This window comes from Anomalospiza imberbis, chromosome 12 (genome assembly GCF_031753505.1).
Source record: "Anomalospiza imberbis isolate Cuckoo-Finch-1a 21T00152 chromosome 12, ASM3175350v1, whole genome shotgun sequence".
NCBI classification, from domain to species: domain Eukaryota; kingdom Metazoa; phylum Chordata; class Aves; order Passeriformes; family Viduidae; genus Anomalospiza; species Anomalospiza imberbis.
Genome location: NC_089692.1, coordinates 19,067,045 through 19,091,146, shown reverse-complemented (window position 1 = coordinate 19,091,146; position 24,102 = coordinate 19,067,045). Strand labels below are relative to the sequence as shown.

Below are 24,102 nucleotides of genomic sequence, written 5' to 3'. Positions count from 1 at the left end.
CATGGAATTGGAGCAGGAGGCGGGACGGGAGGCGGTGAACGCGCCCCCAGCCCTGCAGCGGCCCGCAGCTCGCCCCGTTACCGGGCGCCGGCGCCGCCGTGCGCGCTGCCCGTCCGCCCGCTAGGGGGCCGCGCGCCGGTGGTGTCGGTGAGGGACCCGGCGCCCGCTACCGGCGGGGGCGTGGCGCGGCTGGATGAGGAGGCGCTGATTGGAGGAGCCGCGCGGTAGGCGCGGCCTAGCGGCGGGGTGGGCGGCGCTGATTGGCGGGGCTTGGCGGTGGGCGGGGCCGGCGGCGGGCACGGGCCGCGGCGGGCGCGGCGGCGCGCCCCGGAGCCGCGGTCAGAGCGGCGGCGGCGGCGGCCATGGCCGTGTGTGCCCGGCTGTGCGGCGTGGGGCCGGCCCGCGGCTGCCGCCGGCGCGGCGCCGCCAGGGAGCAGCGCCGCGGCGCCGCCGACAGCGAGCCCGACACCGATACGGACCCCGAGGAAGCGGGAGGCGGCGGCGTCACGGAGGACGATGAAGCCGCGGAACGCATTGAAGGCGGGCGGCCCCTGCCGCCTTCTGTCGAGGCCTGCCCGGCCGGGCGGGCTCCGCTGTCTTTGTTGGAGCTGCCCCCGGAGCTCCTGGTGCAGATCTTCGGCTCCCTGCCCGGTACCGACCTGCCCAGCCTGGCCCGAGTCTGCAGCACCTTCCGCCGCATCCTCCGCACCGACACGATCTGGCGGCGGCGCTGCCGCGAAGGTACCGCCCGCCCGAGCGGTGCGCGGCCCGGGGCTGCGGGGGGAAGGCGCGGGCAGCGGCCCCGAGGGTGCAGGAGGGTGCGAGAGGGGATGGGCTGGGGCAGGACGGGCGTTTCCCTGCGGGACGGAGCGCAGATTTGGGGTGCGGGCTGTGCGGCCTGGAGAAGGGGGCGCATCTCGGGTCCCTTGGGACACGCTGCCTTGGTGGTGGCGCTTGACTTGCGGCAAAGGGCATCGAGCTGGGGTTGTCCCGCGGAGGAATGGGATGGGAGCAGGCCCTGGGAGATGCTGCCTCCGTGTAGCGTGTCCCTGGGGAATCCCGAGGACAGGGAGTGCTCAGCCCCTGCAGCAGGGAAGAAAAGGGGGGACCTTGGGGTTCCTGGGGACGCGGGGGATACACCGGGAGCTGGGTCCCGAGGAGGCCGGGCCTGGGTGAGGGCATCCTTTGGGGAAGCACAGAGCCAGTGTGGAGAGGTTCCAGGTTCGGGTGTGCCTTTTCCAGGAGTCCTCTGGAGCAAGGATGCTGTGCTGCAGTAATGTGAAGGCCTGGGAGGTGTTTTTTTCCTCTGTGAGGCCGCGGTTCTCCCTCCTTACTCCTCATCCTCTTCCTCCCACCGGTGTGGCTCTCTGTCCTCTGTTTATTTCAGTCCTGTCCCACCTCCCAAGGCTGTGCTCATCCTCTCTCCAAACGCTGCCATCCTGCCAGGGGCTCCTGCTGCCAGCACATGAAGTCATGTGTATTTTCCTGTTTGCTTTCTGCTTTTAATACCAGTGAGGACACGGGGATGGGAGTTTTGGGAATGTCAGCGGCTGCCTGCAGTGGGATCTGCTGGAATGCCTGAAACCTTGCAGGAATGAATTTGTGTCGTGTCAGCACTGTCCAAGAACCTTTGGACAGCACAAAGGCTGCACCTGGAAAATGTAAACCAAAGCATTATTTCATAATTCAGCATTGTCCCGATAATTTAACACTGGTTTTAAGAGACAGGCTAATGAAATGGTGTTAATACTTCTCTCCAGTGACATGGAGATTTCTGTGTTTGATGAATGGTTTGCAAAACTTCACTGATTAATTATTTTAATAGGTTATGATCCTGGCAAAATGTGTATATAGAAATCTGTGTCACTTTTAACTCTAGGCTAGGTTGGCTTGGAAAAAAGACCTACTGAATTAGGTCTGATGAGGATTTACATTTATTTATCAAATTAATGTCTGCTCCTTGGATTTTCTTTCCAATGGATAAAGCCATGTTCAAAAGCTCAGCTGAAATTTAAGGAAATGAAGGAAGCAGTGGAATTTGTATGGCTAAAACTAACCTGGTCAGGAAGGGAAGGTATCAAGACAGCACTTTTGTCTATGCCCTTAGCTAACTGCCAGGTGAGAGGTGTATAAACCAAACTTTGATTCTCTTTGCATTTGTAATTTCTCCAGTTTCCCAGCATTGCCATTCCAAGCAGTGCCAGAGAGTGGCTGCTGCCGTGGCTGAGGAGGATTCTGTACCAAAGGCAGGTGCCCAAGCTGTGCTGAACAGATAAGGGGCAGTTCCTGGCCAAAATCTTCCTGCCCTGGTGAAACTGATTCTGAAACTTTTAACCAGCTCTGGTTTTCCAAGCAGTTCCTCAGCTGGACTTCTCAGTCTGTTTGTGGTGCTTTGCATTCTCTGCTGAGGTAGGACTGTAACTTTGAGTTGTTGAACACATGAGTATAAAATTGGGCATTATTTTATAGGTAAAGATCAGGTGTTGGTCAATAAATACACATTTAAAACTTAAAATATTCTGTGCCGTGTTTCTGCACAGCCATACACTGCTGGCTGTGTGATAGTCAAACATAAAACGTAAACATAAAATGTCATCGGTTTTTGTAATCTTTTCTAAAACCAATTCCCATCTGAGCTCAGTGTTTGTGTCTGCCTCAGCCTTGTTGTGAGGCTGCATGTCCTAAAAACAGAGCAGGAGCACATGTGCCTTGCTGCTTTATTCTCTCTGAAGCCTCCTGATGATCATGGAATCACAGAACATCCCAAGTTGGAAGGGCTCCACAAGGATCATCCGAACCCAGCGCGATGTTCCAGAAGTAGCTGGGAAACTTCATCTTGCTGTCAGCTACATGTGCAAAACCACTTCTGTTTTTAGGAGTGCAGAGCAGTGCAGAGGCAGGAAAGAATCCTGGAATAATCAGAACAGAGAGAAGCTTCTCTGGGAGAAGCTGTTGTTGCCGGGCTTTGTTTTGGCCGTTTTCTCCCTCCCCCTTGGGCAGGAGCAGCCTGGCTGTGCCCCAAGCTGGATGGAGCCCTCAGTCCGTGCAGTGTTGATGTCTTGCTCTGCCCTGCTCTGGGCCAGCCCAGCTGTAGATCAGTCTGAAAACATGCTGTGATTATTCCAAGTGTCCAGAGGACTTGTCTGCCTGAAAGTGGAGTGGCTTTTGCTGCTGGTGGGGAGCTGGGGTGAAGCAGGGGGGATTGTGTAACACTGACACGACTGGCAGAGCTGTTGTCCTTTTATCATTGCAACTGTTTGAGGTAAACAATGTCTCTGGATTGCTTCCTTGGCAGGGGGAGGTTGCAGTCACTTCCATGTTTTCTATAAATAGGAGATTGCTGGTCTCTGCAGCAGGAGCAGAATTAAAGCTCGTGTCACCCTGGCTGGTGGCCTGACCTACCTTGATTAACACCTTGTAGTCCATTTTTAATCTTTCATTGCTTTCATCTTTAACCAGAACAGGGCAAGTGCAGCAGAACAGCTGGGAACAGACCAGCAATGCAGAATAACCAGTTCTAGAGCAGGAAGAAAAGGCTTTTTTGTTTGTGAAAGCAACCTCCAGCAGCTTTTGGGCCTGCTGGAAAATGTCAACCAAGGTGCTGAAGTTTGTGACCTTCAGGTTGTGTGGAAAGAAGGGTGGGAAATGTGGTTTGTACACTCAGTAAGGAGACTTTTGGGTGGGGTTCAGCTCTTAAAAGTCTCCAAGGCATCCATGCAGGAGCTGATGCACAAATGCTGCCACAACAGGAACCATTTCTTGCAGTGCTGTGCCCTGGTGAAGGTGGCTTTCATAAGTCACAAGGCTCCAACCTCCCTTTGTGTGAGGTGAAAACGTTGTGTGGGGTGTTAGTCTGTGGCTTTTCTTCATCTCTGATGACCTTTCCAGGCTTTTGAACTCCAGTTTGGCAGTGGTTGGCTGTTCCTCACTGCTCAGGCAGGTGCTCAGCACTCTCAGCCACCCTTCAGAGAGTCTCAGACCTGTCTGCAAGCTGCACAGCTGAAGCTGCCCACCTTCTGCTTTAGGGTTTCCACAAATGGGTGCGTTTGGGAGAGGACTGGGTGTGTTTCCATCTGATTGCTCAGCCTTTGGAAACAAGAAGCCAGTTCCAAATTTGTCCACCTGGTACTTCAGAGCTGCTTACCTGAGAATCTCCCATTTCTGTGGTATCTGGAATAATCCAGTGAGTTTTTATCCTCTCTGTTCTATGTCCAGCCTTGTGAACATGCATTTATCCAGGGATAATTGGAAGATTTGATTAGCCAGGCCACAGTGGAAGTTCAGTAATGGTGAAGGGGATCAAGCTCTGCCAGACACCCTCATTTCCTCAAAATTGTGGATGTGCACACCCGGCTTCCAGCAGCTCCCTGGCATTGCCATGCTGGGAAGGGCAGCAGGAAAGCAGGAATTTGGGCTTTGATGTAAGCACAGGGGTTATTCCCAACCTGGGAAGGAAGAGCCTTGCTTGTTTTTAAACTCCAGAATAGTCCATGCAGGGTGAAAGTGGCACAGCTTCTCTTGGGGAGGAGCAGGGAATGTGAGGTTGGGAGTGCTGGGAGCAGGGCAGGGATAAATGCCACTTGCAGAAGTGTTAGTGCAGCTGATACCAAATGGAGACTGCTTTTCCAAGTCCTTCAAATCCCGTGCATGTGACCATGGAAACAGCAGCATGTCCCTGTGCTTGGGAAATCAGCACTCCTTATAAACCAGCAGCCTTTCCAGCTGGTCAGTGGGAACCTGAAAACCAATTTCCATCCTTGCTTTGCAAGCAGGATTAAGTAGCCATTTTCCAAGGGTGTGAATTTCGGTGACTATTAAAATAAAAATACTTTACTCTGAGATACATTTCCTTAAAATAGATTTAATTGCAGTGAAGTGGAATTTTCCAGGAAACTCAAGCCCTTCAGATCTTTCTTGGAAAGGGATTTCTGTTCTCTGTAAAGAAAACCTTACCAGTTTTATTTTTCTCTCATTATCTTGAAGCTCTAGTTGCTGTTAATTTATGTCCCTCTTGCCTTCTGGGTTAAAAGGAGATGGGTCAAAACCTTTTCTTGCTTATGATATTTGGAGGGCTTTTTTTTAGGCACTGTGAGCCAGAAGATTGATTTTTCCCATAAAATGGCCATGCTGGTATGAGCAGCTGGGTCAGAAGAGGTGCAGTAATGTACTTATGGAGTTCAGCCATCACTGTGGCATTTTCACTCTCTCTAGCTGTTTGCTGACCAAAACAGAATAAGAATTAGTTATAAAATGAGTCTTAAAGCACATTAGGATGAGATTATTTTTTTCTTGATAATATCTCTTGGATATCTAGTGACAAATAGCGTGTAGCAATATAGAAATCCTAAATTTTTGTTTTATTTGGAGGAGTTTTTTTGAATCTTTCCAGGTAAGATTGGAATTACAACCACTTCAATAACGGTTTGGCTTTCATATAATTTCACTGCAGGTTATCAGGGGCCCTTGCATGAAGCTTTGCCATCAAATCCCTTCCCACCCTGTTATTTGGAGGTGCCTGCTGGTGGTGGATCTCCCATGGCACTCACTCCAGGGATTCATGGATTAGGGAGAAGGCTTTGGGAAGCTGTGGGAAGAGGGAATGTCACTCTTGGTGCTGTTGGAGATTCCACTTGGGAAGGATCCTCCACGTGTCTCCTCCCTTTGCCCTGCAGTACAAATCCCTTCCCTGCCTGCAGTGGCCAGGGCTCGTCTCACCTGTCCTGGTGATGCCTTGTGAGGGCTGAGCTGGAACAGAGGCTGGGCAGAGTTACAGAATGAAGCAGGGATTGATCAAAAGGATCTCCTCCATGGATCCACCTTGGGCAGCACCAGAGCCCAGCCAGGGCTGCACCCAAGATGAACCCAAATGGTCCCAAAATGCACGAGCGCTCCCGGGGGCTCTCCCTGTGATCAGCTCTGCTCCATTGGCACATTGCAGTTCATTGTCCCATTCCAGCTCCAGCCCACGCAGTCCCATCCTGCTTGTTTTTCTCTCTCCAGCCCACGTTGTTTGTGCTCTTGGGCTGAGATTTGGATCCTTTGTCCTTGGTGCCCAGCAGGAGAAGGAATTGCTTTGTCTCCCTGCTCTGTGCAGAGAGCTCACCATCCCTTGATATGAAATTCAGAACTGCACTCTAAAGCAGCACAGAATGTGAAAAATAGAAAAGCTCAAACCTGAGGCATCACTGGGGCCAAGTGAGTTTTGTTTAGGTGCACAGGAGTTGCCTGTTCCCAAGCCATGCTGTTCCTGCCCTTTTCCAAGGACTTTCCAGTCAGCTGAAGACATTCTACACTGTTCCTGCATCCCTTGGCTGTATTTCTATCCCTTGGCTGTATTTACCCATCTCTCTCTCACGTGCAGGGCAGTGCTGGGAAGCCTGGAGGGCTCTGGCAGGCTGGCTCTGCATTGCCAGGCTCCCGTGGAGCTGTGGTTCCATGGATCTGCAGCACTCAGCTGGCACAGCCCCAGCACTGAATGGTTTGTTTGTGCTGGGCTGTTCTTCCTGCGAGCTCAGCTCTGCTAATTGTGCTTCCCCAGCCCACCCTGGGGCTGAGAACCCTCAGAGCTTCCTCTGGCTTTGCCTACAGAAGCCAGCAGGAATTCTGCCACTGCCCTTGGCATTTTTTGATGGAGGGCAGTGTGTTTGTTGTGCCCTGTGCCCTCCTCACCTTGCTGCCTGGCCAGAGTGTGCAGGATGTGTATTCCCTGGAGACAGGCTGCCAGTAAACCTCTCTCATCGTGTGCTTGTATTTATAGGCAGGAGGAGGCTGAATTAATTCAGGGAACCTCCTGCTTTTCTCCTATTTGAAACCCGAGTTCTCTCCTGCAGCAGGATTCCAGCATTAGGTGCTGCTTCACAGCCACAGTTGTTGATTCAAGGATGCTCAGCTGAGGATACATTTTGTATTTAATGACTTGATGAGGGCCTGCAGAGGTACAGTTTTGTGCCAAATATCTGGCAGGTGTTTGTGCTGCTGAGGAAAGCTGCTGTTTGATCTGTGCTGTTGATGTCTTTGATGTCAAGGAGGGCACTTTTCTGTACTGAAATCTGTCAGGGTCACTGCAGCAGGGTGGCATTGTCACTGCTGATTTTTTGGGATCTCCCTCCTCTCATTTCCTCCCTCTGCTCTTCTGAGAATTCCGGGCATCAAGACATTAGCACTTGCTTTTCTTTTTTTTTTTTTTTTTTTTAATTTCCTAGAAGTTCAACGTTGACTTCCTGAAAATGAAAGGAGAGAATCTCATTTTCTGCTTCAAAGCTGCTCCGAGATCTCCAAGTCCCTTTGTTTCCGGGGGGTTCTGGAAGCAATCAAAGGCATCAGACTGTACAGCAGCCCTGTCTCAATCTGATCTGCTTTCAGTGTAACCGTATTTGTACATGCTGGAGCCTGTTTTATGTCTGTTTCATTCTTTTTTGAGCCTGTGACCTTTCCTTTAGGATCCTGATAAGCAGTTTTCCCTGTCGGGTACCTCAGTGAGAGTAGATAATTGCTGCACACAGCAGTGATTTGCTGGGAACAGGCACACAATCCCAGCTGGAATGGGGATGTCTCCCACATTTCACACTCCTCCTGGCCGAGATGTGAGCAGCTGGGACTTTGCTGGCTGTGTTTGTGCCTTATGCTGTGTTTGTTGCAGGCATTGCTTGTGAAACGTCTTGGAATCTGCAACGGAATCGCCTCCGTTTTTTAAAGCAAAAAATCAGATTCTTGGTCTGCCTTGGCAGCTTCAAGAAAGCACAAATCCGATCTCAGTAGCTGATGTCAAGACTCCAAACCTTTTTGTGCCAGAGTTGATCCTTTTTTCCTGTGCTGTTGCAGAATATGGAGTGTGTGAAAACCTGAGGAAGCTGGAGATCACAGGAGTGTCCTGTCAAGATGTTTATGCCAAACGTAAGTGATGAAGCCAATCCAAATCTTCCTTAATACCAATTTTGAGAGCACAGAAATGTTGAGTATTTATTAAACTTTGATGGCAGAAGTTGTTCAGACTGATTTGCAAGGGTTTCATTGGGAAGTTGACATGTTTGGAGTTATATTTAATACCAAGATTCGGGATTTCTGTGCCTCCCAGTCCTTTGGTGGGAAAAGAGGATGGAATTTATTTTTTTAATGAGGGGCTTTCATCCTGTTTTGCTATTTTCAGATCTTGCTAAGGAATTAACAGGTTGTTTTTTTTTTTCTAAGCTTTGATCACAGTGAAAGGAAATGGCTGTAGGAGAGTGGGAAAGGGATGAGCATTCCCTGAAGGAAGAGAGCCTGGCAGGAGGTGCCTGTGTTTTGGGAATGTCTGTGGGTGTGGGACCCTTTAGAACCTTGAAGTAGCAATGACCTCAAGCACTGATCTTAAAGGCAGAAGGGCTTTAATCCCATCTTTAACAGACATGCTGAGCATCCACAGGAAGATTATTTCATCACCTAATATCTCTCTTTCCCTATTGCACACCACTCTAGGGATGGAACTGCCTCATTTTCCTGGCTGGGAGGGCTGAGTGATGCTGAGCCAGCACACAGATGTCCCCAGAGGTGTCCCATTAACCCTCCAGGCCTCCCTTAATTCCCATTTAATCCCATATCTTTGTGTGGTGGCAGCCACACAGCACATACCAGCTCAGATCTCAGCACTTCATTGCCATTTTTGAGTGGCACAACACCTCTTCGTGGCCTGTAGTCCTTTTCACTGCATAACTTCTGTGGTTCAGAGATCCTAAAGTGATATTTAGTGTTTTTTATGCACAAGTTGTGGGTAAAAATGGCCCTACTGGCTCAGGACAGTGGTGACTCTCCAGCCCAGTATCTCCCAGCCATGACTGTGGGCAGGGAGGCTGAGGAGAGGGCCAGCCTGTGGGATATTTTCCTAAATATTCCCACTGTTTCCAGCTTTCCAGAGTGTAATCAGGTTATTTATTTAATAACCTGCAATAAATCTGTCTCACACCTAAGTTTCCATGAGTAGTTTTCAAATCCATGGCATCCATTAGCAAAGGGTCACGCTTGATGTGTGAGAAGCCCCCCTGAGATGGCCTTTCCTGCCCTTCTGTGGGAGGTCTGTGTTTGTACCCACCCAGCAATCCCAAGCATGGATGGTTACTCCAAAGTGGGAATGCTTGGCAGCTATTCCTGGCTTTCAGGATGCCCCACCTCAGCTCCTCTGCTCAGATTCTGCACTTTCCCCTGTGCCAGGAGCAGTTTCCATTTTATCTACTGGCCCATAAACCTCTTTAATTGCAGAGGAGTTAATTTGGGATTACTGCATGGACTTTTCCATTCCCTGAGTGTGCTTCTGTGAGAAATGGTGTGGGAAAATGGGAACTGAGCTCAAGTGCCTGAAAGCAGAACTAATCCAAGGCCTGGGCTGCTGCCCATGGAGTGACTTGTTCTTCTCGAGGCAGCAGTGCAGAGTTTGAGGAAGGATTTTGATTCCACTTGGAGTTCACTGGATGCCATTTATAAATAATGTCTGTGGGAATCTGGAACAAGTTCTGTGTGAGAAATCCTGCTCACATGAGGCTGAGGGTGACGGAAACAACTGGAAGCAAACTCAGGAGAGAGCAGGACTTCCCTGCGTGGTTGGTGCAGGTCCACGGAAGTGTTTGCTGATCCCAGTGGAGCAGAGTTTGCTGGCACTCACCCTGCTCTGTCTGTTCAGGTATAAACCCACGGGTGAAGTCGGGGCGTTTTATGAAAATCCTGCCCGACTACGAGCACATGGAGTACAGAGATGTTTACACCTGCCGTACGTACCCGCTGCTGCTGCTGCTGCTTCCTGCACCCAGCACGCCCGGGCTGCTGCATGGAGTGTGCCCTGCCTTGGAGCAAAGCACTGGGGCTGACCCTGGGACAGCAGGGAGGTGCCACCAGTGGTGGCTTCTCGGAGTCTGCGGTGTTGGGATGACCCTGAGAGTGTAAAAGTCCTCGTTTCCCAGCCCGTGCAGCCAAAGGAGTCTGAAATGTGTAGGATCAGCTTCTCAAGGTTGTTTATTTTCCCTTATCTATCACATTCTTTCTCTGACCTGCTGAGCTCCATCTAGCAAGGAGGCCATGGCATTCTGTGTGCTGCCTCGGGCGGCGTTTGCATTTTATTCCCAAAATTACGTATACTCTGTTTACAATATAGTGCCAGTATCTATCATCCATGTTAGACAGTGTGTCTCTACCTTAAACCAATAGAAAAGTGTCACCATCACAGCAAGACATGGAGGGCAAGAAGAAGGAGAAGAAGGCTAGGACATGCCCAAATCCCTCCATCTTGTCCCCTGAACCCCATTCTAAAAACCCCAAAATTCCACTTTTTCACCCTGTGTTAACTCAACTACCGCACCACTCAAACCCTTGTGGCTTGTAATTCCTCATACAAAACTGGCAGCTTTTTCCACGGGCTAAAATCAAAGCCACAGGTGGTTTTGACTTTGTGCCAAGGTCTCCGAGCCCCCTGCCAGGGTCTCGAGCCACCAGGGCAGCCAGAGGGATGTGCTGGACTCCGACAGTGGCTGGCGTGTGTCACAGGAGCGCTGGGACCCTGCGGGGCGGCAGCGTGAGCAGGGCGGGCACTGAGGCGTGTTGGGTTTTTTTGAGGTGCTTCTTTGAGGATCTCTTTGCACAGAGCAGGAGCACTCACTCTGCTCGTTGGGAATTGCTCCTTTCTCTGAGGAAAGTATTCAGATGCCTTGGTGAGGCCTCCCAGAGGCAGCCCTGGACTGGCAAAGAGCTTTGTTGTGATTCAGGTGAGCCACGGTGAAGTCCACAGCGCTTTCCAGTGAGAAATGCTGAGTGTTCCCACAGTAATTCCCTCCCTGCACACTGAATCCTTTTAAGCACCATCTCTTTCTCTAGGAAACGTTCTGCTAATGTTTTAAACATTGTGATTTGCCTTCCTCACTTTGGATAACCGTTTTTTCCCCTCCTCGGGTTGTGTTGAGGGAGGAATAGTTAAACCCTCGGAGTTTAGTGTTCAGCAGGAATTGAGGGGGAAGGGCTGATTAGTTTAAATCAATTAAGGAAGCCAGGACTATTTGGTGTTTATTTGGAGGGGGTGTTGAGCTGTGTCTGATGCTCCTTTGGGTCTGCAGAGTTTGGCAGACTCCAGTTCCTAACTCACTGCTGCTTGGGAATGGAGTTTTTCCTACACATTAATGAGTGGATGCTGCAGAATTCCCTGTGCTGCGGGAAGAGCTGAGCAGGGGCCACGCAGGGGAGGTGGTGACTTTAATGTGAGTCAGGACAGCCCAGCAGCAGGGCTACAGCAGGAACTGGGACAAAGTTTTGGGTTTGGTAACCTGTCAGCACCAGCTGTGTTCTGGGGTTGGAGGGAAGGAGAAGAAAGTCCAAGCTGCAAGGTGGATTCCTTTGGAGACGGGATGTTTGCTCCAAACTTTAATGGCATTTAGTGCTGTTCCCTCAGTTGTTATTTCTTTAGCTCCAGCCCCAAATTTCTGGTGTGCCCCTTTTCTCTTGGGGAAAAGCTTGGATGGTTGGACTTGGTGATCTTAAGAGGTCTTTTCTGTGGTTCTGAGCCCATGTGGTTTTAGTTGCAACGGCCCATTTCCCCTGTCAGGATTTTCCATGGAACTCTTCCCTAATTCCTGTTCATGCAGGGTCAGCCAGGTGAGCTCAGATCACTTTCCCCAGGGGTGTAAGCTCACCTGGATTACTCTGAGCTCTTCCCATGAGCAGGTCAGGTATCACCAGCCAGGGCACTGCTTACATGTTCCAGCTCATTTTGCTTCTATAGACCTTCCTGCATCCCAGGAATCTGAGGGAATTGCAGTGGATTGGGTCTTTCCTGGTCAGAACATGCCCCAGGCAGCCTTTTGTCAGTGGGAGCTTGGCATTCCCTGCTTTTCCAAGCCCATTCCCAGCTGGATTCAAGCCCCCTTCCCATCTGAAGGGTGTGCAGAGCTGCTTATGGAACGTGGGGAATATCCAGGCTGGGTGAAGCCTGTCCTGGAGCATCCAGTGGATCTGGTTTTGTTTCATTTGGCAGGATGTGGACTCAGAAGTTTGGATAGGCAAGAGGCTTCTCCAGGACAGAGCACAGGCAGTGGAAAAGATTGGAGAAAGACCCGAGTGCTGTTTTCTTTCGAGGAGCAGAAAGGGAAACAACTGCCAGATCCATCCTGTCTCCTACCAGGAAGAGCCAGAGCTGGAATTCATCAGGTTTTCCCTGCAATTGATATTAGCTGCTGTTTTGCTGGAGCTCAGAGACAGCCCAGGCTTGAAAACTGAGCTGTGTTTTGAGACTTGTTTGGGCCTTTGGCCAAGCACCAGCATTTTCCCCAGTAAGTTCTGGAAGTGAATGGCTTTTTTTTTTTTTTTTTGGCCTCTTGTATCCAGAACTCAGCTCTGTTTCCTGAAATTGCTCCTGACAGGAGCTGGGCTAGGAGGGACATCCCCATCCCCCTGGGATAGCTTTGTTTTCTGTCCTAAAAAATAACAATACATTTAAAAAAGGCTGGGTTTTATCAGGTCTGTGGCAGACAGGGTAGAAGTCAGAGTGTGGTGGGTGGAACAGCTCATCCCATTAATTAATGTGTAATTACTGAGCTGGGAATGGGGTTTGCCTGCTTGCCTTAGTGTTGTTTGTGCTGCACTTGCTTCCCTGGGTGAAACCAGGCCAGTCTGAAGTTGTTTACTGCCCAGGAAAAAGGTTCCTCCAGCTCAGCAGCTCTGGACATCCCTCCCTGCCATCCTAAACTCCTGTGGAAATTCTTGCTTTCGGTGGAATAAAACCACTCCTGTAGTTCTTGCTGTCTGAAATAAGTAATGCAACAAAGCTGCTGGAACAGCTGCACTGAGACACAATTCTTCTTTTAAATTGATGCAAGCCCAACCCTATTATTCAAGCCAGTCCTGGAGGTTTAAATGAGTTACTGTGCCCTTCTGAGGTGGCCATGGACATGTGCAATATCAGTGAAATATCTTCTTGCCATCTTCTTGGAAACAATGAGGTTTCCATGCTGCTGTTCCTGCCCAAAATGCCAGGCTGTGTAATGCCTTCTTGTGAAGGTTACTGGTCTTGTGAGGAAAACAGATGGACAAGAGGAATGGCTGTGTAAGGACTGGAGGCAGGTCCCATCTCTCAGCTTTCCTCACGACAGGAGGTTTAAGATCATTTTGTAAAAGCCCTTTTTTCCTGCTTGCTGAAAATATTCCTCTATTTAGGTGGGATTGGAGGGACAGCTGGCTCCGAGATGAGAAACAGGGAAGCCTTAACTGCTGGAGTAGATCTTGAGTAGGTTTTGGAAGCAGCTTTTGGGCACTGCTGAGGTGTAGCTGCTTCTGTAGCATTTTTAAGGCCGTGACTGACGTGGCCACACCACCAGATTCCCAAGCTGGAGTGATCCACGTGCTTTCTCCGTGCTCCCAGTGGCTGTTTCTAGGGATGCTTAACTCTGAAGCCAAGTTTGTCTACACAAGGCAGTGAAATGCTTTCAAAATCCTACAATTTCCCTGTTCCTTCCTACCTTCCTGCCCTTCCCTATTTTCTGTTGCTTTGCAGTGTGAAGCATCGAGTGCATTTTTGGTAACCGGAGGCAGCAGATGCTTTTATTTGTTTTTTAGCTCTGGTTATATCGTGTGGTTTGCATTAATGGGACTGTGTTGCAAAAGTTTTTTGGGAATTCCTGCTGAGGTAGGTGGTTCTGCCCTTCCACAGGGCCAGGAATAAAGAACATAAATGTGCGTGAGCTTGGGGGAGGGCTCAGCTTGCACACAATCACTCTTCCTGAGGAAATGCAGTTGTGGGTGCTGTGTGCAGCCTGGCAGCAGGGTTTTCATTCCCAAAATCCCAGTTCCCGGGCTGGATGTGCTCACTGAGTGTCTCCCTGTTCCCCAGTGCTGCACCGCTACCGGCACATCCTGGGATTGTGGCAGCCGGACATCGGGCCCTACGGGGGACTGCTGAACGTGGTGGTGAGTGAGGGCCTCAGCCTGGGCCTTCTGGGGGCTCAGAGCTGCTTTTTCACACTTTCCACTCCTGGCAGCCTTTCCCAGACCACTAAAGAGTCTGAACAGTCAGCCCTCAAGGGAGTGATTTGGACGCAGAGGGTGCTCCGTGGTTCTGTCTTGGTTTCTCTTAGGTTAGGCATCAGGAGGAATTCTTTCACAGGAAAGGTTGTTAAGCACAGGAGGGGGCTGCTCGTGGTGGAATCCCCATCCCTGGAGGGGATGTGGCACTCGTTGCTGTGGGTGGGGATGGGGATTGCTCACAGCCTGGACTCGATGGTCCTGGAGCTCTTTTCCAGCCTGAATGGTTCTGGGATTCTCATCATCACCACCTTTCTCCAGACAGTTTTTATATTTCAGCTCCACACCAAACAGCCCCAGGAGCAGGTAGAAAACATGATCAGTGTTTGAGGGAAAGGCTTGATTTGGAGTTTGACACTGGTATTCCAGTGGCTGGCACAGGAGTCTGTTCATTGACTTCATTTTCTCTGCCTGCAGCTGAACCTTTTGCAAAGGGCTTTGCAGTTGTGTGGTTGGCAAACCTTTACCCCAGCCCTAAGAGTCGTGCATCAGGTGTAGAGTGACTCTGGTGCAAGACCTGTGGAGCCTGGCAGCTCTGGTGCTGCTGGGAGAGCAGTTAATGAACAACAATTGACTCTGAGCTGTGAGGGCTGAGCCAGGAGTTTGCCCGGAGCCCTTGTCCTCTGCACCAAGGTTCAACAGCTGCCAGCTCGAAGCGGAACAAATCACGAGGCCTTTGGGTTTTGCAAGATTCTGTTGCCTGAACTGGTGTAAGAGGGCATCCAGCTGCATCCGTACTTCCCCTGCGACCTCATAAAGACTTTGTGGCACTGCCCTGCCTTCGTCTCAGGTCTGTCTCTTTGGAGAATATCCTGCCTCTGGAATTGCAGGCCCTGAGGGAAGGGATTCTGGTAGGTGTGCAGGAAGGGGGCTGTGCCTCTCAGCAGAGGAAAGCGTTGCTTCCTGTGTTCTCTGAATAGCAAAGCCAAATAATTCCTCATCCAAAAAGCAGGGGTAGTCATGGGAAGCAGAATTCATCTGCTGGAATATCTGCCAGCAGGAGCTCTCAAACCAATTAGAGTGTGACTTGCTGTGTGGTCTTTCCCTCTGGATCCTGCACTCCAGGCAAGTCATTTGCAGCAATAAAGGCCTGAGCTTTTTCCAGTGGTGCAGGAGGCCTTGTAAAGAAGCCCTCTTCACCCTGGGAGTGCATATGGTCTGGGTTAATGGCTGGAAAGCTGTTTGGGAATGCAGCAAACTGTTCTGCAGCTCCTGGGCCACCAGAGGCCTCAGAGTTTGCTGCGGACTCCGAAGGAATCCTGCAGAGCTGATGCCATGGGCTCTGTGTCCTGTCCCTGTGCAGGTGGATGGTTTGTTCATCATTGGCTGGATGTACCTGCCCCCTCATGACCCTCATGTGGATGATCCCATGAGATTCAAGCCCCTCTTCAGGATCCACCTCATGGAGAGGAAAAGTGCCACGGTGGAGTGCATGTATGGCCACAAGGGACCTCATAATGGCCACATCCAGGTGAGCTCTGCCTCCCTCAGCATCGTGCGTGCACTCTGGCTCTGGAAGTGGATTCATCAGAAAGCTGGGAGAATTTTATTTCAGAGATACGGCTTTCAGCACCCTGCTGTGTGCATGGGCACCAGCTTTACACTCATTATGTGTCTGACAAGTTGTGTGGGCTGTTCCCTGCTCGGGATTTGTTCCCTGGCAATGGCACAGCCAGGCTGTTGTGCTGTTTTCTGTTGGGCTGGGAGCACCAGGATGTGCACAGGCTGGGGAAAGGATGTGTAAGCTGGCCTTGGGCAGCTGCTGAGGGTGCCCAGGCACACACAGACCTGTTCTGCAGCTCTCTCCACAGTGAGGCCTTGAGAAGGTGATGCAGCATCCATTGGATGCTTTGAAAAGCTTCCTGACAGGTTGTTTTTCTTTAAAGGAGGACTCTGAAATAGGGAAGCAGCTTAAAACTGTTATTTTCATTAGAGTGCATTGAGGTTTTATTGCTTTTATTTCTCTGTTCTGTAGCAGTGAATGATTTCTCTGTTGCAGTAAATCCAGTAATGTTTGTTTTGTAAAGCATTTACTGTGAGCAGTCTTAGCTGCATCATCCCAAGCATCTCTAAACTGGTGTGTAACCTGTTCAATTCTCCTCCCTGGTAACCACAGATTGTAAAGAAGGACGAGTTCTCCACGAAGTGCAACCAGACAGATCACCACCGGATGTCAGGGGGCAGGCAGGAGGTGAGTGCTCTGCCAGGGCTCTCACTGAGCCTCTTTGTGTGTCCTCCTCCCTGAGGCCAGCTCTCACTGCTGGAGGGTAACAGGCTAAAATCTACTTTGGTGAATATTAACCATTCAGTTATTATCCAATTGTCAATTCTTATTTCAAACTCAGTAATTGTTTTTGCATTATGGTAGGTATGGAGTGATATTGGCACCTGGAGATCACACCAATAAAGTCTTGAAAATTGTCCTGTGTGTCAGTAGATCATATATCTGTCTTACAGAGAAACACTGCTAGTTTTTAATAACAAGTTGTCCTATAGAAAGGTGTCCTATCTCACACTGGGTTTGCCCACCTTACTGCGGAGACAGTCTCTTTTCTGCTGTCAAAATGCTTTTGCTGTATGTAAAAATGTAATGTTATTACCATCATTCACTCAGTGCTCATGTTGTCTGATCAAGCATCTATTACTGTCTGCTAGATACACTTGAGGATAACACTTTTTCATGTCTGCTGCTCAGTCACGTGCAGGCCCCACTTCTCAAAGATTATTCAGAGTTCCATAATTTATTAAACACAACACAAAGGCCTGCATCATTTGCAGGATTTTATTTGTGCAAATGTAAGCACCAAATGCACCCAAAATGCTACAGCAGTTTATACTACACTAGGACTGAACCTGGGAAGTGCCCTTCTGGTTTCTGTGTGATTGGGCATGGATGAACCCCCAGGCTGGGAGCTTTTGGCTCATTCCCTGTTTCAGGCAGTTTTCTGTGTCAAGGTGCTCTTTGAGCCCCAGCAGCTTCCTCCTGTTTTGGTAGCAGACCTGTCCAGGGAGGCTCAGCAGCACATCTTGGACATCAGCAGCACTCCAGGCACTGATCTCAGTGGCATTGCTGTCTGTGTAATTAAGATCTTTCAAACACAGTGAGCACCAGCTGCACTTGGATACCTGCTGGTCAGAGAGGCACCTTCCCACTGCTTGCCTTGCTCGAGGGATTAAAAGCTTCATTTGGTTGCTTCTCCTGTGTCTGTCAGCCCTACCCAGCAAGGCAGATTCCTGACTGAAATACCTGTGGTTTAAATGCAGGTGTAAATGGCAGGATGAATACCTGTGCCAGGTACTGCTGTTTGCTTCCAGCTGGTTCCACGTGACAAATCTGTTATTTCAGCTGCTTTCTGAGGAATGCTGTAAAATGTCTGTCTGCTAATGGGAAACAGCTGGATGAAAGGTTTAGTTAAGTGTTTTCTGGTGCTGGAGCAGATGAGAAATGCTTTAATACTTTCAAAGCACCACGTTAAGTGTGCGTGGCATTATGGAAATTGGAGGATCTGGCTTGGGAAGATAAAGGAGGCAGGTTTGGAATCTCACTTGGCAGGCTGCTATCTCAGTGTAAGCTGTTATCACACCAACTCATGGCAGGGTATTAACTTGTCAGAGCTGCAGTTGGGGTACTTCAGGAGATGCTTTCAAAGCACCCATTGGATTTAGATGCATCAGTATTAAATCAGCAGGATTTAACCTCCTAAACCCTCTGCTTTTCAAAAGCTTTTTTCTTTTATGTTGAGCGTGTCAGGACAGGGCACAGGAGTCAGCTTGTGGGCACACAAATGAGTTACTGTGACAGAAAGAGTAGATGAGCTACTTTGCAGTGACAGGCCATGCTCATGCCTTTATTCTGAGGAGGTTTATGCTTCTACCTGGGATTTATTTGAAGGGGAGCCTGTTTATTGTGCAATCGCTGGCAGTTACCATAATCACTGCTTGTTCAGCATATTTCCAAGCCAACATGTGCTTGTTCCCAAATCCAGCCACGTTTCCCTGTCCTTGGCAGAGGATGTGCCCTGTCTGTGGCTCTGCCAGTGAAATGTGCTGTCACAGGGTCGCACAGTGAAGCCATCTTGGGGCACATCACTGAAATGACCTCATCCTCTTTTCTCCTTGTGCTGCAGGAATTCCGGACGTGGCTGAGGGAGGAGTGGGGTCGGACTCTGGAAGACATTTTCCACGAACACATGCAGGAGCTCATCCTGATGAAGTTCATCTACACCAGCCAATATGAGTAAGGGCTGCTGCACCTTCACAAGCACACTCTGGAGCATTTTTCCCCGAAATGGGGTTTTCCATGGGCTTTCACAGCCAGAGGAATGTTGTGTCTCTGCAGTGCTTCCCAGCTGTACAGGGAGATGAGCTGGAATGACAGCAGTAGGAATAGGATTCCAAGTTCTACACAATAACCATGCACAGTAAGGTGCTTTTGAGCCATTTAACTCTGTTTAATTTGAAGACAGAGCAAATGCCTGCGATCCCAAGGAGTGTCCGGTTATTATCCATATTAGTCAGTGTGCTTTGTAGTGCAGGAATTAGAGAGTCCCTGAGAAACTGGGGATTTTAACCAGCTCTCCAAGCTTCTATTAGCAGCCATCTCACTGTAGCAGATGTTTAAATATGCTTCACTCTCAGGTTCTCTAGGAATCTCAAGGGCTGAGGAAGTTTCCTTGCTGCAGGAATCTCCTGGTGTGCTCACGAAGATGGTGGGGAGAGCAGCACAGGGAGGGAGGAAGTGCTTGCAGAGCTCTAAAGCAAATCCTGGGCTTACTGCAAACACAGATCCTGCCTGTCTTGACAACATCCCCAAGCTGCTGGAGGAGCAGAATGCAAACACACTGCTGCTGGGTAGAGGTTTTTTCTTGACTTCTCTGATGTTTTTGTCTTGCACAGCAACTGCCTGACGTACCGGCGCATCTACCTCCCCCCCAGCAGCCCTGAGGACCTCATCCAGCCAGGCCTCTTCAAAGGCACCTACGGGAGCCACGGGCTGGAGATTGTCATGCTGAGCTTTCATGGGAAGAAAGCCAAGGGCACCAAGATCACTGTGAGTGCGTTTTCCTTTCTCTCAGGTGCTCGTGAAAGTGCTCTCAGAGCCATGGATGTGCAGGAGAGATTTCTGTCTGGGAGCTGGCAGCTCGAGCCCTGTTCCCCGTGGGGATTGGTGGCACTGGGCGAACCTCAGCGCACACAGAGTGACCAGGACCTGCTCTCTGCCAAGCTGCTCCTGGCTTCCCCTTCCTTTCCTTTCCCTTCCAGCTGCTTTCTGTGAGCAGCTGGTAGCAGGTCACTGGAGATCCCCAGTGTGTGTGTGAGGAGCAGGTACCAGGTGTTGGCAGCTCTTCACTGAAGTCAGGCAGGGGAGCTCCTTTCCTCCCTGCAGGGAGGGATTCTGCAGCTGCAGCTTTGACTTTCTTTCACCCTTGCAAATACAGCTTTTGATTTAAAGTTCTGGTTCTGGGAAGGGGAAAACAGAGATGGCAGAAAAGATCCAAGCAGGGTTTTTTTTTATTGCCAGCTTGGTGATTGTAGAACAGGGTGAACTATTAAGAAGTTCAGGTGATGGCTCTGTAGCTCTGGTGTCTGCAGCCGTGCTGTTCCTTCCTGTCCCTAGGGAGATCCCAACATCCCAGCTGGACAGCAGACTGTGGAGATAGACCTGGCACATCCTCTGCAGCTGCCTGACATCGAGAACCTGCGCGACTTCAGCGAGCTCTCCCGCATTGTGCTGGAGGTGCAGGAGCAGGTCCGGCGGGAGGAGCAGGAGCGGGAGCAGCGGCAGGAGGAGAAGGAGCATTCCCAGCAGGCTGCCTCCCAGCCTGCCAGCCCCCTGGGAGGAGAAGGTGCTGAGGGAGAAGAGACTGCAGCTGGGGCAGAGGGGACGACCCAGGACAAGGCCCCAGCTTCCCAGCCCTTCGTGCTGCCCATGGGAGTGATATCGAGGAATGAGGATTATCCCCGGACCTGCCGAGTCTGGTAACTGGTGGTTTTATGGCCGATGCATTTTTTGAAAGGGAAGGGGGAATCTTTGAGGTGTGTCCTGTAATTGTGTGCCCTTTACCTGCCTATGGATCTCCCAGCCCCTTGGGCTCAGGTTTCACAGAATCCCAGAATAGTTTGGGTTAAAAAGGACCTAAAATCCCATCTTGTTCCACCCCTGCCATAGGCAGGGACTAGACTTCCACTAGACCAGGTTGCTCCTGTCCCTGTCTGACCTGGCCTTGAACATTTCCAGGCATGTGGAATCCACAATCTCTGGTTCCTGCCTCTGCTGCCCAATTTCCCACACTTTGGTTTGTTCCCTCTCTCACCACGCTGTCATCTGCCATCCTACTTCCTTGCTAGATTTACTTCAGAAGCTGGCACCTCTCCTGAATTCCACACACACACCCCCCTTTTTTTTGTTTTTTTGCTGTGTTTTGTCCCAGGGCTACCCAGCTCATATATTTAGACCTGTTCAAGCTGCTTCCCATTCCTGTGTGTGTCATTCATGTCCCTTGGCTGTGGGAACACAGTGCTCTCTCCCACTTTTCCCTGGCCTCGGGTGCCTTGGGGCAGCTCTGGTAAGTGCTGAGCACCCCAAGCAGGAGGTGCAGGCCCGCAGAGAGCTGTGCTGAATGGGAGCTGGAGTTGGTGAAGCAGCACACTAAATGAAGTGTGGAAAAAGAGCCCAAAAGCTGAGGCTTAGACAGGTGACCTTCAGCCAAACATCTGTGCTCATGGAAAAACCTACCCAGAGCTGGTTAATCCCAGAAGGCTCCTGCTGTCACAGCCCAGTTGTGTTTGGATAAAGCCCTGCTCCACCTGCTGCTTGCTCAGAGCTTTGACTGACCTTTATTCCTCCTCAGGTCCTGGTAGATTTTTCTGCTTTTTGGATTTTTCTCTCCCTTGAGTTTTGCCTCTCTGCTCACGCTCTCAACATGCCTTTGCTTTCCTGGGAGGATTGAGCCTGTGCTAATCCTTGAGTTGCACAAGTTAATCTCAGATGGATTTGGGGGCTGAACTACTGAGAAACTCAGCTTTGGTGTGCAGGTCCTAATTAGGATAACCCAAAGCAGGAACCTTGCAAATAGCAACGGGGAGTTCCTTGTCTTAATAGAGAAACCGAGTGTAAACCTCGCTGTTCTGCCACACCGGGCAGAGTGGCTTCATCAGAGTTTTGTGCTGATTTTTTAACTAAATCCTGGGTGATCCTGGCTGCTCTCACACCTGTTTTGTCCTCATCCCCTGGCAGTTTTTACGGGACAGGGCTCATTGCTGGCCACGGCTTCACCAGCCCCGAGAGGACGCCGGGGGTGTTTGTCCTGTTCGATGACGACCGCTTCGGCTTCATCTGGCTGGAGCTCAAATCCTTCAGCCTCTACAGCCGCATCAAGGTGTCCTTCCAGAACGCCCAGGCACCTTCCCGGGAGGCCTTTGATGAGATGCTCAAGAACATTCAGCCCCTGGCTACTTGATGAGTGTTTGTGGTGAAGGACAGGGCTCGGGGTGGCAAAGGCTGCTGCGCTCCCCAGCCGGGGCTGGGGCAGGGAGTCCTCGCTCTCGGTACCTCTGGATAGAAGCATGCACTTTGAATAATGCCTTTTTACCCCAAACGTGCACACATCCCACTTCTGACATCCGTGACTGCCCTTTCCTCTCTGCCACTCCACGCTGCTCCCCAGAAGTCCTTGTTTCCCAGTCTGTGCTTTGGAGAGCTGAAGGGATCCTGCAGAGGAGGGAACAGACCTTCCTTAGTGCAAACAAAGAATGTATTGGGACAAAACCAACTTCTGGTGAGAGCTGGACAGAGGAACAGGCAGTGACAAAGCACATCCTCCTCTCCAGAAACCTTTCTGTGGGTGCAGCATTGCCAGGAGGGGCTGGTGTGATACCTCCATCCTTGCTAATTGCAGTGTGTGGTTTCCTCTGGAGAATTCCCTCAGCCAGGGCAGGATCCCCACTGCAGATGAGTGTGTGCAGCATTGTCCTGGCTTCTGGAGCTTGATGGATGTGCTGTTCCTGGAGCCCCAGGTCTGGGTGCCCTCCTGAGAGCTGAGATGATTTTTTTTCTCCTTGCAGGAGCTGGGTGTGGGGCCGGAGATGGGTGTAAACTGCAAAAGCTCTGACGTGTTCAGACTGGTTTGTACCTGAAAGATTTTCTCACATCTTGTGAAGTGGGTCTGAAAAGGCACAGGAAAGAGCCAAAAGAAACCCAGCTGTGAGATGAGCCCACCAGAGGGGCAGCAGAGGGTGCCACATGTCACTGGTTCTGTGTGACCCCAGGGCTGCCATTCCTGTTCAGGTTTGCCCTTCAGAGTCCAGAGTGACAAGGGGTTGTCCTTGTACTGTTTGGCTTGTTCTGGCTCCTGGGGTGGTGGGTGCTGCTGCCCCACTCACAGAGCCCTTCTTTCCCTTTCGAGTTGCACTTGTTTGATCCCAGATGGTTTTGTGGCAGATCTGAGCTCCAGTGGGAATTGTGTGCTGCAGGCAAGGGAGCAGATTCCCTTTAGACTGTGCTGTGCTGGAAAATCCTGGCCAGTGCTCCTCTCCAGGCTGTGAGTTGTGCTCGAAACCATCAGCACTAACACAACTCTTTGTTGCAGCTGCCCTCTGGCTGTGATGACAAACTCCAGGTCCCCTCTCTTCTCCCCAGACCAGTGTCTAACAAACCCCTGCCGTTACATCTCTGCAGTTTTAGGTCTGTAAATGTTTCTGTACCTGTGCTGGGAGGTTTCAGGCCCCTTCTGTGGGGAAGTTTCAATCCCTGCCTGGTTCCAGTGCCTGTGAGCAGCTTTTATTCTCACTCTCACAAGGGCTTTTTGCCATTTCTGGCTCTCATGTGTTCCCTCAGCTGTGTGAGAAGCCAGGCTCCAGCAGAGACAGCGAGCAGCAGCTCGTGTCACTCACAGGATTAATTCCTGTCTCTCTGGATAGAGCTCTCCAAACCTCTGGGAATTTCAAGGTGATTTTGGGCACTTTTTGCTTTGTTTCCTGCAGCTTTGTGAGGAGTGGCAAGCCTGCCTCAGTGTTGGGGGTGAGGAGCTCTTACAGGCCTGGTGAATAAGCTGGGAAGAGCAGGGTGGTTGTGAGAGGCTTTCCTGCAGAGGGAAGAGCCAGCTGGGATCACACAGGGCTGGGAGAGAGGGAGAGGCTGCTCTCTGTGCCTTGCTGAGTGGGCAGAGAGGGGACCTGGAGCTGAAATGGGGCATGCCAGCCTCGTGCTGCAGCTGCTGAGCTCTGTGCAGAGCTCCTGCCTGGTTTGCAGACAGGTTTCCAGTTTGGTGCAGGTTTCTGGGACAGCTGAAGATGTTCAGTGCTGGGTTAATGGTTGGACTCAATCTCAGATCTTCTCCAACCTAAATGGTTCTATGATTAGAACTTTATTTGGTATCTCAGTGGTCTGTTTATCTTGGAATTTGCTGTTAGGCTGCTGCAGTTCTGCCTTGTGTTCTAACAGCCCAAAGGTATGGGAGATGTGCCCTTGGGCTGCTGTTCCCATTGCCTGTCCCTAAAGCCAGCTCTTCTTCAGCTGGATCTGTAGCTCTGATTGCAGATTCCTCCCCACTTCAACATCCCCACCAAAAAAATCCTGAAGTTTTACACAACTGACTTGATAATTTTTGCTTTTAGCTTTTAAATTACAATTAAAATGTTTTAAATTGAGATTAAAATCCAGATTGCACCGATTGCCCTGCAAGTACCTGAGGCTTGAGTCACTGTCCCAAGTACTATCTATCTGTAGCCTCTGTCTTTTGTCAGCTGGGCAAGGTGTCACCTGTTTGTTGTTGCCACAGGTTGTGCATCTGCTCTTCTCCAGGCTTTTTGTCCCTTCTGAACCTTTCCAGTGGCAGTGCCAAGGGTCTCCTGATGGCCAAACCTGCTTGGCTGGCTGGAGAGAAGGGCTTTGGTGGAGACTGATGTCCTGTGGGAATTTTCCCAGCTCTGCCTTGCCCCTGTAGTGGCATCTTTTTATTTATAACTCACCTGGCTGGCCTCAAAATGTCAGGATAATTCCTGATTAAAGGGAAAACTGCTGGAACCCCCTGGCTTCATTCTGTCTGGAGCAAAGGAAATAGCAAATGTTGTATTAAT

At 50.5% G+C, this 24,102-nt stretch overlaps 1 protein-coding gene across 2 annotated transcripts; it reads left to right on the top strand.

The window, feature by feature from the left end:
• The first annotated feature begins 293 nt into the window (after positions 1-293).
• Positions 294-23,505, top strand: FBXO31 (F-box protein 31). Of its 2 annotated transcripts, XM_068203176.1 has the most exons (10): positions 294-741; positions 7,822-7,893; positions 9,650-9,736; positions 13,835-13,911; positions 15,329-15,496; positions 16,142-16,216; positions 18,153-18,262; positions 18,922-19,075; positions 19,643-20,004; positions 21,263-23,505. In XM_068203176.1, exons 1-10 carry the CDS (start codon positions 363-365, stop codon positions 21,483-21,485), a joined length of 1,707 nt encoding a protein of 568 aa, XP_068059277.1. In that variant the 5' UTR covers positions 294-362; the 3' UTR covers positions 21,486-23,505. The 2 variants fall into 2 exon arrangements, with proteins under 2 accessions (XP_068059277.1, XP_068059278.1); XM_068203177.1 differs by lacking the exon at positions 9,650-9,736 and having other exon boundaries at positions 295-741.
• Positions 23,506-24,102: the final 597 nt, after the last annotated feature.

Bases quoted from the DNA above. Each gene is read 5' to 3' on its own strand.
- FBXO31 (XM_068203176.1), top strand. From the start codon at position 363: ATGGCCGTGTGTGCCCGGCTGTGCGGCGTGGGGCCGGCCCGCGGCTGC. The intron at 13,912-15,328 runs GTGAGTGAGGGC...GTCCCTGTGCAG, and splicing joins GGGGACTGCTGAACGTGGTG to GTGGATGGTTTGTTCATCAT. The intron at 18,263-18,921 runs GTAAGGGCTGCT...TGTCTTGCACAG, and splicing joins ATCTACACCAGCCAATATGA to CAACTGCCTGACGTACCGGC.